At 44.6% G+C, this 18,101-nt stretch overlaps 1 protein-coding gene across 1 annotated transcript in view; it reads left to right on the forward strand.

The window, feature by feature from the left end:
- Window positions 1-18,101, forward strand: part of PKM (pyruvate kinase M1/2) — a 32,804-nt gene that overhangs the window by 5,501 nt on the left and 9,202 nt on the right. Inside the window, 6 exon segments of the mRNA XM_055277901.2 lie at window positions 4,795-4,911; window positions 7,271-7,437; window positions 8,883-8,974; window positions 15,869-16,000; window positions 16,492-16,678; window positions 17,463-17,733. Of these exon segments, the coding sequence (XP_055133876.2) occupies window positions 4,795-4,911; window positions 7,271-7,437; window positions 8,883-8,974; window positions 15,869-16,000; window positions 16,492-16,678; window positions 17,463-17,733 (966 nt within the window).

Here is an 18,101-nt window from a genome sequence, read left to right on the forward strand (position 1 = left end):
TTGTAAACGTTGAAACTATCTGAGTATCCCTCTTTGGTTATTAACATTAGATGAGCAGAAAAACAAATGTCACCGATGGGCAAACATTTAAAAAGTCTGGCAGTACCAAGTGTGGAAAAAGGTGTGGAAGGTAGCAACTCAGTGTTCATTGATATAGCCACTTTGGAGAGCAATTCAGCCATATTTAGTAAAAATAGAAATAAACATACTGCATGACTTAAGACTTCAATTTCTGGATATATAGAAACTCACAAAGTACAGGGAGACATGTACTACAAGAGTATTGATTAGTAGAAGAAACTTAGTTTAACGGGGAGGGAGAGTGGCCACCAGTAAGGCAGTCCATAAATAAAATGGCCTGTTGTACAGTGGACTAGTGTAACAGTTCAAATGAATTAGCTAGATCCATATACCCACTGGATGGATCTTAAATGTGCTGCTGAGTGAAAAACAAGTTACTCAGTGATATATACAGTATACCACTTAGGGCATTAAGAAAACCACAATATTATAGGGTTCAATATAGATATAGATACACTGTACATAGACTTCAGTGAACTGGAAGGATAGAAAGTTCATGACAGTGGATTGGGTGTCCAAATGCATGATGTGGCTGGGAGCAGTGGTTCACACCTGTAATCCCAGCACTTTGGGAGGCTGATGCAGGAGGATCACTTGAGGCCAGGCGGTCGAGACCAGCCTGGGCAACATCGCAAGATTCCCATCTCTATTTAAATAAATAAAATAGAAAAAAAGTTTATGATGGCAGTGGAAAGGGTTGGAGGAGCTTGGGGATGGAGAAAAAATGAACTGTATAAAATTACAATTCTTGTTTTTATATTTAGAAAGTAAAGAGGGCTGGGCACAGTGGCTCATGCCTGTAATCCCAGCACTTTGGGAGGCTGAGGCGGGCGGATCACGAGGTCAGGAGATCGAGACCATCCTGGCTAACACGGTGAAACCCCATCTGTACTAAAAATACAAAAAAAAAAAATTAGCCGGGTGTGGTGGCGGGCACCTGTAGTCGCAGCTACTCAGGAGGCTGAGGCAGGAGAATGGCCTGAACCTGGGAGGTGGAGCTTGCAGTGAGCTGAGATCGCGCCACTGCACTCTAGTCTGGGCAACAGAGCGAGACTCCATCTCAAAAAAAAAAAAAAAAAAAAAAATTAAAGAAAATACAGCTCAGCCTTTATTTGTGTGTTTTTTTTTTTTTTTTTTTTTTTCCTTTTTTTCTGAGACAGAGTTTTTCACTCTGTTGCCCAGGCTGGAGGGCAGTGGTGCGATCTCCATTCACTGCAACCTCCACTTCCTGGATTCAAGCAATTCTGTGTCTCAGCCACCCAAGTAGCTGGGATTATTACAGGTGTGCGCCTGGCTAGTTTTTGTATGTTTAGTAGTGACAGTGTTTCACCATATTAGCCAGGCTGGTCTCGAACTCCTAGCCTCGAGTGATCTGCTGCCTCAGCCTTTCAAACTGTTGGGATTACAGGCGTGAGCTACCACAGCCAGCCATGGCTCAGTGTTAATGGTCAGTTCTGGGTGGTAGAGATGCAGATGTTAAAACTTTTTTTTTCTTTAATTGATAACAAAACAGAAGCAAACCTATAAAGGCTGCGGTAGGAAGACCAGTCACACTAACTAGTTCAGTGCTCTTGGAGAGTTGGCACTGCCTTTCCTCCTTTCTCCCCCCCGACTAGAATGCAGGGCCACCCTTCCAGTAAATATTGAGCCAGTGCCTCACTTTGCTGAGGCCATCACCCACCTTAGTTGCACTTAAGAGGACCCTAAATCAGGGTCCCAGGTCCCTTGCTGATTTTAGAGTGTGGATATCATACCCAGAAACACTGCCGTACTTTTAATCCTAGTAAGGAGGCACCATGTCCCAGGGCAACTAATGCTCCCCCCAAACCACCTCCTTCAGGCTGAAACCAGTTCTCTGCACTGAGCAGCTGGGATGGAACCAGGAAATCCTCGGCATCTGAGGACATTGAGGGTTCTCTGACTTACGACTTCTTCACCTGAAGTTGAGTGGTCTTTGAGGGAAGTAGGCCCATTTAGCATCAGCTGCTCTTCCCTATTCCACACTCGAGTTGAAAATAGGACCTTAGGTTCCTGTTGACAAGTCATTTACTTTTAGCCCTGAAGAAATAAAAGAGCCAAGATTTTTTTTTTTAAAGCCAGGGAATTTTACTAGAACCTACAAGTGGGCTCGTTTTGTTCTGTGTAGCCTGGTACCACCATACTGCTTTCTGCTATGGGGCCTCCTGGGGTTAAAATGTGGCCTTCAGACCCAGGTCTCTTAGCTAAAAGATATCTTATCCTCTGTATCCTGCACCCATATGCAAATACATTATTGTCATTACCCATTACTGTAGATGAAGACGAACAGTGCCTACTCTAGACCTTACTAGGTTCTGCTGGCCCATCACCCATTTTGGTCATGTTGCTGGCCTAGTTTGATTAGGGCAAATCTTAGAAATTCCATTTCCATTGTTGAGGAAGAGAGCTAGAGAACAGGCTGACCTGAATGCCAGCATATCATGATGCAAACTTTCTAACGGATGCAGGTGTTCAGAAGAGTTGAGGATTGAAAGGCCTTCATGATGGCTTGGAGGTGTAGGTAGCAAACTGACGTCACAGGAAGGAACACAATCTTGGGTACCTACTGGCAACGTTGGAGGGAGAAAGTGAGCATCAGGTGCCATCATTTTATAGTTGATCTATGTGATGAGGTTAGTATTGGAGCATAATTGGTACAAAGGAAGAATGACTTAGGCAGATGCAGACTCACGGGCCAGGCTAGTTTATTAGGGCAGAATGATTTGGTCCTTTGTGAAAGAATTGGTGGAGTGAAGCGTGAATCTTTCCCAGCACAACCCAACAACAGTCCTGGCCCTAAGAAGTGGAGCATGGGAGCTGGGTGTGGTTCGTGCCTGTAGTCCCAGCTACTTGGGATGCTGAGGCTGGAGAATCGTTTGAGGGTGCAGTGAGCTATAATATAATATAATCACACCACTGCACTCCAGCCTGGGTGACAGAGTGAGACCCTGTCTCAAAAAAAAAAAAAAAAAAAAGATTGGAGGGAGGAGTGTTGGGTATTTTTTATGATTTTTGTCTCCTGGTTTCTGAAGAATGGCCCCCAAAAATTGTGGCTGACACAAAGGAAACTAATATAAAAAGCCAGGAGCTGTCTGAGATGAGAAAGGAAAGGGAGAATAGGGCACTTGGAGCTGAGCTGTGATTGTGCCTGTTCCAACCTATCACTCCAGACTAAGGCCTCTTAGAGATGGTGTCTCCTTTCTCACAGAGGAGACATGGCTCTGAGGAAGATCTTACTGCAGGGGCTCAGGCTCAAGAATAAGGCTCCTGGACCTGGGCATGGTGTGTGCTGCTATCAGTGGATACGCCAGGCTTCCACTACTGGCTGGAGGTTGGCTCTGCATGTCTGTGCCTTCCTAGGAGGAGGATGCAATAGTGAGTCAGACTGGCATGGGTGGGGCCACATGTCCTGGCAAGCACTGTCCAGGCAGCTGGCATGAGGGAGAGGAGTCTTTCCCAGAAGTCCTCTCTGAGAAACCAAGGCTGGGCTGCTCTCCTGGAGCCAGGGGAGTCCAGTGAGTGTTTTATATACAACTCTCGGTAGGTGGTTGGTGGGATGGGCAGTTTGTGCTGGGAAGAGGCTTGTGGAGGATTTTGGAGAAGGCAGGAGAGCTCTGGCCCTCCCTGCAAGGGAGGCTTCAGGTCGGAGCCTGAGGAAAGACCTGGGCGTGAGATATGAGGTCTCTGGCTCGGTAGAGAGCATGAAGGACACATGAGATCTGGAGTCTGGATGAACTTGCTGACAAGCAAGCTTTTTTTTGACTGCTAATGTGTAAATCCACTATAGAAATTTTCATTTGTCATTTTTGTGCTTATTGGCAAAAAATTAGAGCTTATAGGCATCAGATTTAATTTGAGATAGTTGAAATAGGGTTTTTGTTTGAGGCCAATATAATTTTATCTGCTAATGGCATCTCCCGGACTTGGAGGCAGCCCTTCTGTACCAGAACATTGTCAAAAGCTTTTACTGTAAAGCTTGAGAACAAACTAGTTTGCTGGATTTGGGCATGTAACTAACAGGTTTGAGGCATGGGATTATCCTGTGGACTTTTTTTTTTTTCACTTTAAGGTTCTGAATGTATTAAGGTTAACCTTCTTAAGCCATTGAAACTGTCCTGCAGTACATTTGGGATGTAGGGCCTAAGACATGTATCTTTTTTTTTAATCACAACCCAGTGTACAGAACTTGAGACATGCATCTTTTCTCTGCCACCTTTTAAAAGCAGATTATTCTTGAAGTGCATAGAGCAGCAATTGATTAATGGAATTGGTATCTTCACATTTCATTTACTTCCTCCCAACAATTTTATAGGATGTATATAAATATTTCCAAAAGAGGTACACATAATTTCTTACTATAAAAGTATTTTTATATTTATATCAGTAAATTTGTTAATAAAGAGGATTTTTTTTTCTGTAATCCTACCACCCCAATGACATCCTATTAAAATTTCAGTATATATCCTCCCAGGTCTTTTAGTTATGTTTAATTTGGTGTCCCTTCCCCGCTCCCAAAAGGGGAGGGACCAGGTTCTTGTATAGAATAGTGGAATGTTAGTAAATCACAGGTTTAAAGAGACATAACAGCAGAATCTCTAGAGCAGCTGCCATCTGGATACCTGGTTATTAAGGTAATTTTTCCATTACCCCAAAGAGCTGTAGTTACACTCAGCTTTTACCTTAATCCTTGTACAGCTCTCCAGGGCACACCTTATTCAGCTCTGAGTGGTCTTTGCAAGTGAGGCCAAGGAGCCACCCTGAGCCAAAAGGGGAGCATTATGTCACCGGAAGCTCAAGCCCAGAGAACCAAAGGTATGACCTGATATTCAGTGGCCCCAGCTAGGTCTTTACAGGAAGACCCTGATATCTCAGGTCTAAGAAGAGCCAGCTGATGGTTTTTAAAAAGAGTGGAATTAGTTACTCCAACCCACTTATTCAGATCTTATTTTGTTCACAATACAGTCCCTAGATTGTAGAGCCATTGGAGGCCACAGCAAAGCCTTTGTGTTCCAGTTGGCCTGATGTGCCATCTCTCAGTAATGTTCCCTTAACAGCCAGACTTCCCTAAGCCCAGCTGGGAGCTCTGAAGGTATGCAAGCCCTCCCTCAACCATGAGTGTAGGGAAAGGGACCAGGGGCCCCAGGCTTTCCTGTCAATAATGCAGAAGTTCCTCAGATTTAGGGAAGGGGGAGCAGAGGCATAACTTTGATTCTGACAAAGAGGCATTCAGAGAGACTGAAAGGTCATTCAACAAACACTGGAATGCTTCCACATACTAAGTGCTAGGAGATACAAAACCATATAGGTCCTGGAAGAGAGGATTGATTTTTTCATTTTGGTACGTAGTAGATATTAGGGGCTTAGGAAATATACATCAAAATGAAGAGTGCATTTGCCATGTTGAACAGTTATCCGGTATCTTATTTCCCCATTTTAAAAGTTTTAGAATCTGTGGTTGAGGACTTGTGGCCATCAGTTTTCCATAGCCAACAGACTGTTCACTACTGCCTTCAGAGCTCCTTGGACTTTAATGGGCCTTCTTTGGAGATAGCAGAGATGGATTTAGATGCATACTCTACTCAAGCCACCCAGAGAGCCCATAAAGTCAGGGATGGAACGGGGTAAAGGAGTAAGGGTCATATGTGTGAGATGCCTTGATTTGGAACTTTGAGATTTAGGATGAGGTGGGGAAGGGCTAAAGAGGGGCTTGTTCCTGAGCCTTGCTTGGCTGAAGCATTTAGGCTCAAGGGTTTTAGAAAGAGTAGCCACTTGGTCTGAGAACTCAAGGAAACAGCTTTCTGATGAGACATGTAGCAAGCTTCTGGTTCACATCCTTATCTGATAGTTCTTCAAACACTGCCTGGTCTGGTTCACATCCTTACCTGATAGTTCTTCAAACCTGTCTGGAAGCTTCTCCTGAGTCTTTGCCTCTAATCAGCTAACTAACAGGCTGAGTGAGTTTAGTTGTAAGTCATTAATGAAGAAAGCAAAGGTCGGGGCCATTGTCAGGATTGTGACCTGGGCTAGTTAGTTACCTAGAACTGATGGTCTGTGTTACAGAGTGGCGGTATACTTGTCAGGCTTAGAAAAGAAATGAGGACGTGTATCAAAAATCATTTGGGGAAAAGATTTGACCAGCAACTTTAATTTCTCTATGTTACAACTATCCTGTTAATGTAGTTGTGATTATTTTATTTTATTTTATTTTATTTATTTATTTTTTTTGAGACGGAGTCTCGCTCTGTCGCCCAGGCTGGAGTGCAGTGGTGCAATCTTGGCTCACTGCAAGCTCCACCTCCCGGGTTCACGCCATTCTCCTGCCTCAGCCTCTCTGAGTAGCTGGGACTACAGGCGCCCGCCACCACGCCCGGCTAATTTTTTTTGTATTTTTTTTAGTAGAGACGGGGTTTCACCGTGGTCTCGATCTCCTGACCTCATGATCCGCCCGCCTCGGCCTCCCAAAGTGCTGGGATTACAAGCGTGAGCCACCGCTCCCGGCCGTGATAATTTTAGAATTATACCAGTGCCCTTATGTTATCCTTGCTTTGCAAATTGCTTTGCATGTCTTAACGTCGTTCTGGCCAACAGTAGATGTGGTTTTAGGTTTAGACTCCTGGGATGGAAGCTTTTGCATTCAGGGGAATGACTTTGGGTTTGGGTGAGGATTGTAAAGAGGCAATATGGGTGCCCCATGACAAAGCATCTATTTGTGGCTTTGTGACAGCCTGACATACAGATCTAGGCTTATCAAGGCACTAAGCTAGGAGTCAGTTGTTTGTATCACTGGAAGATTGGTTACAACTTCCTTCATTGGAAGCTCCTTCAGTGCATGTTAAATGATGTTATTTATAGATAGGGTGGTAGGAAAGCTGTCTAGGTAGATGTCAGCCCAGTGTAAGAGAGACCTGCTTACTGTGGGTGCTTGGGACTATGTGGAGTGGGTGGGAGGTTTTAACTTGTTCAAGTAAGGTCCTTTCCATTGTTCACAATCTTGTGAACCCTTTTTCTAACATGAGGAGCAACCACATAACCAGATCATGTCTGGCTTCCCTGTGGCTTGTGTACAAAGTGTGCTTATTGAGTTAATGTGTAAGCAGGAGACAGCCTGTGCTAAATGGTATATTAACCACTTCTCAGTCTTACCACTCTCTTTCAATTTGTCTGGACCCAGGACCTCAGCAGCCATGTCGAAGCCCCATAGTGAAGCCGGGACTGCCTTCATTCAGACCCAGCAGCTGCACGCAGCCATGGCTGACACATTCCTGGAGCACATGTGCCGCCTGGACATTGATTCACCACCCATCACAGCCCGGAACACTGGCATCATCTGTACCATTGGTGAGTGGGTGTGCCCCTTCCCCCAAAAAAGGGCTTCATGGGCAGTGACCTTTCTTTCCTGAAAAGAGTAACTAAATGTCCTAACAAACCTAGGTGCTACATGGGATACTACACAGATTCTTATGAAAGGACTCAGGTCATAGGAAGTTGCAGTAAAGAATTAGTATGTGCACAGGATGGCAAATACAGTTAATTAGAGAGTATTAGACATTTCAAAATTGCTAAGATGGCCAGGTATGGTGGCTCCCAGCACTTTGGGAGGCCAACATGGGAGGATTGCCTGAGGCTAGAAATTTGAGACCAGCCTGAGCAACTTAGACCGTGTCTCTCCAAAAAGTAAAAAAAAAAAAAAAAAAAAAAAAATTAGCTGGGCATGTTGGCGTGCACCTGTAGTTCTGGCTACATGGGAGGCTGAGACAAAGATCACTTGAGTCCAGGAGATTGAAGTTGCAGTGAGCCATGATCACACCACCGCACTCCAGTCTGGGCAACAGAGCAAGATCCTGTCTTAAGAAAAAAAAATTGTCGGGGCACGGTGGGACATGCCTATAATCCCAGCACTTTGGGAGGCTGAGGCAGGCGGATCACCTGAGGTCAGGAGTTCGAGACCAGCCTGGTCAACATGGTGAAATCCCGTCTCTACTAAAAATACAAAAAAAAGTAGCCGGGGGTGGTGGCGGGTGCCTATAATCCTGGCTACTTGGGAGGCTGAGGCAGCAGAATCGCTTGAACCTGGGAGGCGGAGGTTGCAGTGAGCTGAGATCTGACCATTGCACTCCAGCCTTGGCAACCAGAACGAAACTCTGTCTCAAAAAAGGAAGAAAAAAGAAAAAAACATTGCTAAGAGTAAATTTCAAATGTTCTCACCACATAAATGTTAAGTATTTGAAGTCATAGATATGTTAACTAACCTGATTTAATTATTCCACATTGTATCCAAACTGTATGTGTTGGATTACATAACTTTGTAACCCAAATTATAAATTACCAGTTTATAATAAAAAATAATTTGTTGCAAAAAGAATCCATATGCTTTAGGTTTTATGCTAGAGGCAAAATTTAGAGGATGTTTTCCTTAGCAGGTCTTTGTAGGAGCAACTTAAAGACCTAGGAAAGATCTTTTTAACATGTTCTGTGCTACCAAGATTCTGTGGTTGGACATCTGGCTGGGTTTCAATGAGGGTGGAGAAGGCTGGCCAAGTCTTAACCTAGGCTTTTCTGGTACAGTGGGAGCCTGCAGAATTTGAAGGAAATGGTCGAAGTGTCCCAGTAAATCAAGAAAGTAAGCTGGCACGGTAGTAGCCTTCCATGCACTTTTTAAAGACTTTTGAGCTATTTGGGAGAGGGAAAATTTTCAGGGAAAAAATTCTTTAAACTTAAGCAAACTTAAATGTTTTTCCTTCTTTGAATAATTAATACTTGTGGCTTTAAAACTTTTCTAATAGGCCCAGCTTCCCGATCAGTGGAGATGTTGAAGGAGATGATTAAGTCTGGAATGAATGTGGCTCGTCTGAACTTCTCCCATGGAACTCATGAGGTGAGCTGTGGCTGGACTCTGTGGCCATTGTGATGGCCTGTAGGAAACAGGGAGGGTGTGCAGTGTTCATTTAGCCACAGTGGACTAGACAAGGATGAGTCTGAGTTTCACAGCCAGTGTGAAGTTTGTCTTTACTAGCCCATCCCTACTCTCCTTCCCTCTTGTCCTGACAAAGCAACTGGCTGAGTCTCTTTTAGCAAAGAAGACCCCCTTTGTTGCTGGCCGTGGTTCTCCCACACACCTCTCCTACCCTTAGGTTTCACAAAGGAAGATATGGAAAGGTTCTACTGGAAAACCCTCTTAAGCCTTAGGTGTCCTGGCCACAGCGCTTGACTCTCCTGTCCCAGGGTTTCTGCTACAGCTTGTATTGCCATGGTAAACCATCTAGCAGATTGATTCTGGCCTAGCTTAGAAACAGAATAACTGGGCAGGCCCATGAGAAGGGTTTCCACTAAGTTTTGAAGGACTGAGCCTAATGCACAAGCACTATCTGGCATATAATACACCACTTTCTCAGCACTGTGCCTTCCCAGCCTGTGCCTTCCCAGGGGTTCTGGTACATTAAAATAACACCAGTTAGCACTCTTCCTCAGGAGCCTAGTAGGACTGTATTTGTGCTGGGCTCTTTATTAGCTGGCTTTACCTATGGACAGAGGCCTTGCCCAGGAGCCAGGTAGCAGCTGTTGGGATGGCTCCATTCCTGCCTCCATTGCCAGATTTAGAATAAACCCATTCTGAGGAGTTTGGGGTTCCCTGAGGTACCATGACTTACTTATTTTTTCATTTTATAAAACAAAATTTTGCTCTGTCATCCAGGCTGGACTGCAGTGGTGTGATCATGGCTCACTGGATCCTTGACCTCCCAGGTTCAAGTGATCCTCTTGCCTCAGCCTCCCGAGTAGCTGGGAATACAGGCATACACCACCACACCTGACTAATTAAAAAAATTTTTTTGTGGAAATGAGGTCTCACTATATTGCCTCGGCTGGTCTCAAACTCCTGGGCTCAAGTGATTCTCTCAAATGTTGGGATTACAGGAATGAGCTACGACGCCCAGCCTGGGATTGTGCCTTTTTAAAACTTTCAGACTTAACCATAGATTTCCCATAGATCATGGGATTTCATAATGGCATTGATAAGAGGAATTACAGAAGAGGCAAACTTTGCACCTGTCTTGGCTTCTGTATTTCCTGTTGAGAGTAAAGAAAATGCTATCCTGTAAGGCCAAGTGCCTTACAGAGGTTGCCCTCTGGCATTTGGAAGTTGGTATTAAGTTTGGACTAAAAATAAAGCCTCAGGAAATGCAATCCAAGAGTGAATTCCTCCTTTTGGGAAACATGAGACTCTTCATCATAGATCCCCTAACCTGTATTCATAAACAGCCTATGGCCTGGCTAGTGGCTGGCCCTAAATGTCATGGGGACCTGACCAAGTCCAGCAGACATACCATGTAGGTTAAGACATGTCCCTGTACCTTTTGGAAAATTCTGTAGTTTTCCAAAAGCAAGGGGTCCTTAGGAGTCACCGAGAATTACTACAAGTGTTAGTTTAGCTTAAAGAGAGAGCTGAAGACAATGCTGGAGGTCTGTTCGCTGTTGATCCCTGCTGCTGTAGTCTGCCATGGGCTCCTGCGTTCAGGGGAAGGAGCAGAAATAGATTTTTAGGAAGTTGACCTTTAAGTAGGCTTTATGGTTCCTTCATCCAGTAAAATAACACCACATAGCTCTTATGTGGCAAGGGCGAGTGATACCTGCCGCACCTGCTGGATGAGAGCTGGCTCCAATTTTGGTTTTTTAAACTTTAAGAGGCTTTTGGAGATTATCTCTACTTTCACTCCTATTCCCAGATTATAATTAAGATTTTTTTTATTTTTTATCTATTTATTTTTTAAAGACGTCCCTCCTGTGTGTTTATTTTGAAGTTTTAGACCAAGATGAGGTTGTCTGTGGGCTTGGCTTGGAAACTGATCTGAAATTATTCTAATTTATATAATGTAATGTAAACAGTTTCAGCCTTACCATACGTCAGGGCTGTTGTTTCATATGCACCTTTGACTAGGGGCTGGGGCATACTTTTCCAGTTTCTGACTATTTTAAATGCTCTTCTGAGCAGAACGTTGAGATTACTGTCTTCCCTCTCACTCTGACAGAGAGACATCAAATGTCTGCATCTGATCTTTTAACAGCTTTTTTTTTTGAGAGAGCAATCTTGCTCTGTTACCCAGGCTGGAGTGCACTGGCACAATCTCTGCTCACCACAACCTCTGCCTCTCAGGTTCAAGCGATTCTCATACCTCAGCCTCCTGAGTAGCTGGGATTACAGACTTGTGCCACCACGCCCAGCTAATTTTTTTATATTTTTAGTAGAGACAGGGTTTCGCCATGTTGGCCAGGCTGGTCTTGAACTTGTGACCTCAGGTGATCCGACTGCCTCGGCCTCCCAAAGGTGTGAGCCATCACGCCCAGCCGTCATTTGACAGCTTTGGCAACTAGTCTTCAGCCCTCACTTTTGGCAGTTCACATGGGCAAGATGCATTCTTGCTGAACATGTGGTTCCATATGCCATGTTTTCCAGATTTATTTATTTATTTATTTAGAGAGAGAGTCTCCCTCTGTCATCCAGGCTGGAGTACAGTGGCATGATCTTGGCCCACTGCAACCTCATCGCCTCCTGGGTTCAAGAGATTCTTCTGCCTCAGCCTCCTAAGTAGCTGAGATTACAGGCACCTGCCACCACACCCGGCTAATTTTTGTATTTTAGTAGAGACGAGGTTTCACCTTGTTGGCCAGGCTCATCTCAAATTCCTGACCTCAAGTGATCCGTCCGCCTTGGCCTCCCAAAGTGCTGGGATTACAGGCGTGAGCCACCGTGCCTGGCCTAGAAATAATGACTTTTAAACAACCTAAATGTAGAGCCTTCCACAGGACAGCATTGATGGATGCTTTACCACATAACATCCCAATAAAGGCACAGCTGTAGTGGAAGACTCAGTACACCTCCCAGAGATGCTCTAAGAGATTATGATATATGACATAGATTTGAATAATATACCTAATAATTGGTATGTTTATAATACATGGTTTTACATCCCCAAGACCAAAAATGCATGTTTGCATGAAACACTCATGGTTACAAAAATATATTAGGCCACCAAAAAAAACCCCAAGTTTCATAAAGTAGAAATTATACAGACACATTCCCTGATAAAATTTTTTAATGGAAATTAAGAACAAAGTCAGGAAAACTGAAGTGTGCTTACTTTAGAAAGCAAAGATCTCAAGGTAGATGAAATAAATATTTAACTCAGAACACTAGGGGAGGAAAACCCTAAAAAGGGTGAAGAAAATAATTTTGTAAGATTGTAGCTCAATGAAATGAAAATAAATTTGACAGATTAAGAGCTGATTCTTTGTGGGGAAAAAATAGTAAAACAGAAAGTTCTGAGAAGCCAGGTGAAGAGTGCAAGGATGTGCAAATAAGAGTATGAATAGAAAAGAGAATATTTCCTACACATTGGAGATTTTAAAAGTCAAGAAAGACTTATAACTTAATTCCTATATAGAGAGATGACTCTGGCTATTTTCCAAGAAAAGAAAAATATCCAAAAGATAGAAAATATGAATAGACCAGTGGCCATAAGAAGTTGAAAAGTGGGCTGGGCGTGCGGTGGGTCACACCTGCAATCCCAGCACTTTGGGAGGCCAAGGCGGAGGGATCACTTGAGGTCAGGAGTTCAAGACGAGCCTGGCCAACATGGTGAAACCCTTTCTCTACTAAAAATACAAAAATTGGCCGGGCGTGGTGGCACATGCCTGCAGTCCCAGCTACTTGGGAGCCTGAGGCAGGAGAATTGCTTGAACCTGAGAGGTGGAGGCTACAGTGAGCCAAGATCGTGCCACTGCACTCCAGCCAAAAAGTTGAAAAAGTGATTAAGATCTGGTTCACCTCAGAACACTTAAGTCCAAATGGTTTTAGTGGCTGAATTGTCTCCCCTTCAAAGTTCAGTTACATTGTTAAACTGTTCCAGAGCCTAGAGAAATATAGTAATCTTCCCACTGTGTTCTTTGAAACCAATATACCCTGATACTGAGATCAGACAAGGACAGTACCAAAACCAGGCAGGTACTAACAGTTAGTGTGCTAGACCAGTCTCACTTAGATGCAGAAAACAAATAAAATTTAATAATCCAAATCCAGTAGTGATTGAAAGGAATGTCTTGATCCATGACCAAGTAGATTTTATTCTAGGAGAACAAAATTCTACATTGGGATTAAGTAGAGTTAAGGCTGACATTTTTTTTTTTCTGAGACGGAGTCTCGCTCTGTCACCCAGGCTGGAATGCAGTGGCGCAATCTTGGCGCACTGCAAGCTCTGCCTTCCGGGTTCACACAATTCTCTTGCCTCAGCCTCCCGAGTAGCTGGGACTACAGGCGCCTGCTACCACACCCGGCTAATTTTGTTTTCATATTTTTAGTAGAGACGGGGTTTCACCATGTTAGCCAGGATGGTCTCGATCTCCTGACCTTGTGATCCCCCCACCTCGGCCTCCCAAAGTGCTGGGATTACAGGCGTGAGCCACCGCGCCCGGCCTGAGTTAAGGTTGACTTTTAAACAACCTAAATATAGCTCAATATAGAGCCTTCTGCAGGACAGCATTGATGTGTCGGACTCTTATCCACATGATAACATCCCAACAAAGCCACAGCTGTAGTGGAACTCAGTACACCTGAGTCTTATCATTATAAGATGATAATAGGTAACATTTATTAGATAATTACCATGTACTTTGTCCTAATACTTCATGTATTCTTTTACTCCTCACATCAACTCTGCAGGAAAGGCACCACCTATCCCCTTAAAAGAAAACAACTATTTCTATTCTATTTTTTTTTTAGAGACGGAATCTCACTCTGTCACCCAGGCTGGAGTGCAGTGGCACGATCTCGGCTCACTGCAACTTCTGCCTCCTAGGTTCAAGTGGTTCCCTTGCCTCAGCCTCCTGAATAGCTGGGACTGCAGGTGCGCACCACGACGTCCAGCTAATTTTTGTATTTTAAGTTGAGACGGGGTTTCACCATGTTGGCCCGGATGTTGTCGATCTCTTGATCTCATGGTCCACCCGCCTTGGCCTTCCAAAGTGTCGGGATTACAGGTGTGAGCCACCGCGCCCAGCCTCTATTCTATTCTATTTTGTTCTACTTCTATTACAAGCCAGTAAGCAAGAAAATATCATAATTTATAAAGAACTCTATAAAAAACAAGCCAAGGGTCCCTTATTAGGGAGTATGCCTGAATAAGAAGCTGAAGATTTTTAGATACAGGTTTCAGGCAACACTGTCTTTAGAGGCTAAGCTCTGGCTCCAGCTCCCTCCAGCATCCTGTGAATAACAGGCAGGCTTACTTGCAGGTGCCGCTTTCCTGGACAGTGGTGGTTAAAGGACAAGGCCCAGAAAGTGCTGAATTAGGTGCCCTTGTTATCAGTAATGTCATACTGATTACACTATCTTAGAGCTCTTTTGACATCTTGGCTCGGCGTCTTTTTTTTTTTTTCCTTGAGATAGGGTGTTGCTTTGTTATCCAGGCCGGAGTGCAGTGGTATGATCATGGCTCACTGTAGCCTTGACCTCCTAGACATAAGTGATCCTCCACCTCAGCCTCACAAGTAGCTGGGACCCCAGGCACGCACCATCATGCACAGTTAATTTTTGTGTTTTTTTGTAGAAACGGGGTTTCGCCATGTTGCCCAGGCTCATCTCAAACTCTTGGCCCAAACTGTCCTCCCACCTTAGCCTCCCAAAGTGTTTGGTTTACAGGCATGAGCCACTGTGCTTAGCCTGAGTCCCTCTTTTAAACAAACAAAATGGTAAATGGAAAGGAGGAAAGGCTTAAGAAAAAAGATTGAAGCCAGGATTTGTTGTAAGCAAGGAGTAATAAAGGGCAGTTCATTTAGAGAAAGGCATACGACCACCTTTCCCCCTCTCCAGTCAGAATCTAGAAAGTGATTGAGGCCGGGTGCGGTGGCTCACGCCTGTAATCCCAGCTCTTTGGGAGGCCGAGGTGGGCGGATCACGAGATCAGGAGATCGAGACCATCCTGGCTAGCATGGTGAAACCCCATCTCTACTAAACATCCAAAAAATTAGCCAGGCGTCGTGGTGGTCGCCTGCAGTCCCAGCTACTCGGGAGGCTGAGAGGCAGGAGAATGGCGTGAACCTGGGAGGCAGAGCTTGCAGTGAGCCTAGATAGTGCCACTGCACTCCAGCCTGGGCGACAGAGCAAGACTCTGTCTCAAAAAAAAAAAAAAAAAATGATTGGGAAAATCAGGTCTGTGTGACCTTAGCAATGAGTTGTTTAGCTTGGGCCACTGTTAGCTTAAGTCAACAACTTCAAGTTTGCGTTGTAGTTGGAATCAATAGAGGAAAAGCTCTCAGCATTACCACATATATCAGAATGTGACATTGATTGCCAGACCAGCCTTATCCAAACACAAGTCCTAGGCTTTTTGCCCTGTTTATCAGCTTTATATGCTGAGGGTATTTGATGAGTCTTAGGGAAAAAAGAACAGCCCTGCGGACACAGCTGCTTTTATGATGAGACATGTTTGCACCCATACCTTAATGGGTTTTGGTGGCAATATTCTGAAACTTGCCACCAACGTTTCAAAGATTCGCCCTTAGGGTGAATTAGTGCTGTAGTAGAAGTGGGTGGAGGCTGAGGAGGTTGGATTAAGCAGGTGGAGGATTTCTCAGTGCATGGATCGTGCTGAGGATGGAGATAGAGCTCTAAGACATCCACAGGCCTTTCCTGAGTGATCAGCTTTGGCTCCTGGGCAGGGGAATTGGAGCTGGATTCTAGTGTGGGAGCATGCTTGTCATCTTCCTTCTTTTCCCCCAGTACCACGCGGAGACCATCAAGAATGTGCGCACAGCCACGGAAAGCTTTGCTTCTGACCCGATCCTATACCGGCCCGTTGCTGTGGCTCTAGACACTAAAGGACCTGAGATCCGAACTGGGCTTATCAAGGGCGTGAGTATTCTGCGGAGAGCGAGGGGAAGGCTCAGTAGGCAATATGCCCCAGAGACATATCCTCCAAAGCGCTAGGTTGCCGTGTTTCTTCCCAGCACTATGAAGGACTGCAGAGAAGTTGAGGAGTTGAGGTCTACAAATGAGGGTTTATTAATCACTGTTAACAATATTGATTTGATCTACTTTGCTAGGAAATGGTACCACAAAGGAACCTTTTTTTTACCCTAAAAACCTAAACTTTAGGCTTTCTAACTTGGGGAACAATCTCTTTGTATCTTTTTCCCCATCATTAAGTAGCATAACTGAAACATTATATTCTTGGATTATTTCCGTGAAGTATACTGAGTTAGAGAATAAGAGCAAAAAACTGTATTACTTTTAGCAGTGACTTGAGCATTGTTCCCTGGAGGAAAGAGCTTTTCCATTCCTTCTGAGGTGATGCTGCTACTAGGGTCTCCAGTTTGGACTCTTGCTTACTCTCTTGTCCCTAGAGCGGCACTGCAGAGGTGGAGCTAAAGAAGGGAGCCACTCTTAAAATCACGCTGGATAATGCCTACATGGAAAAGTGTGACGAGAACATCCTATGGCTGGACTACAAGAACATCTGCAAGGTGGTGGAAGTGGGCAGCAAGATCTACGTGGACGATGGGCTTATTTCTCTCCAGGTGAAGCAGAAAGGTATGTATGGGAGCTGGAGTCCAATTGTCTAAAACCATCTTTTGTCTCTAAAGTTCCTTGACACAAGGAAGATGGGAAGGTTGGTTGCCTGGCAGTGAGATTGAGTCTGTGTGTTCTCAGGAATCCCTGGTATAACTCATTTATCCTCAAAAACAGGCTTTAATCCAGCATAGTTATATTCTTCTGGTTCTGGAGAACATAGGAACATTTTATATATATATATATATATATATATATATATATTTTTTTTTTTTTTTTTTTTTTTTTTTTTTTTCTTGTTGTGTTGTGTTTTGTTTTGTTTTCGAGACAGAGTCTCACTCTTTTGCCCAGGCTGGAGTGCAGTGGCACGATCTTGGCTCACTGCAACCTCTGCCCCCGGGTTCTAGTGATTCTCCTACCTCAGCCTCCTGAGTAGCTGGGATTACAGGCACCCCCCACAACACCCGGCTAATTTTTTTGTATTTTTAGTAGAGATGGGGTTTCACCATGTTGGCCAGGCTGGTCTCAAACTCCTGACCTCAGGTGATCTGCCTGCCTCGGCCTCCCAAAATCAGAACAGTCTTAATTATCCTTATTTATGGGTGAGGAAAGTGAGGTACAGAGAGGTTAAATGGCTTGCCCAGGATTACACAGTTAGTGTAGTAGGGTTTCAACTCTGGTAAAACAGCTCCAGCATCCATAATGCACCACTTCCCAGCTCACTGTACTCGGGGGAAAGGTGCCTGCATCCTGTTGACCTGTGCCGTTGGTGCTCTGCCTCCCCTACCTATGCTTTTTCACACAGGTGCCGACTTCCTCGTGACGGAGGTGGAAAATGGTGGCTCCTTGGGCAGCAAGAAGGGTGTGAACCTTCCTGGGGCTGCTGTGGACTTGCCTGCTGTGTCGGAGAAGGACATCCAGGATCTGAAGTTTGGGGTCGAGCAGGATGTTGATATGGTGTTTGCGTCATTCATCCGCAAGGCATCTGATGTCCATGAAGTTAGGAAGGTCCTGGGAGAGAAGGGAAAGAACATCAAGATAATCAGCAAAATCGAGAATCATGAGGGGGTTCGGAGGCAAGTCCCCGTTGTCCCTGCTCCAGTCCCAGTGCAGCTCTCTGAAGGGCATGGTGCATCCTGTGAATGTCTGATTCCCAGCCCCTAGCCCATCAGAATGTAGACTCCCAAGCCAGTTCCAGACTTGCTGAATCAAAATATCTTAGCAGAGTAGAAGGCATTAAGGTTTTTTTTTTTTTTTTTTTTTTTTTTTTTTTTAAAAAGCTTCCCAGGTAATTGAGATACTCGCAGCTTGACATTGTTCCCTGGGCCTGGGGACCAAAATTTGAGAGAACAGGGTCACTGCTCACAGGACCGGGGGCCATGATCTGTTCCTGATCAGAAACACTACCAGTGTTTGCTGGAATGGGGCGGGCCAGGGGGAAAGA

This window comes from Symphalangus syndactylus, chromosome 5 (assembly GCF_028878055.3).
Source record: "Symphalangus syndactylus isolate Jambi chromosome 5, NHGRI_mSymSyn1-v2.1_pri, whole genome shotgun sequence".
Taxonomy (NCBI): domain Eukaryota; kingdom Metazoa; phylum Chordata; class Mammalia; order Primates; family Hylobatidae; genus Symphalangus; species Symphalangus syndactylus.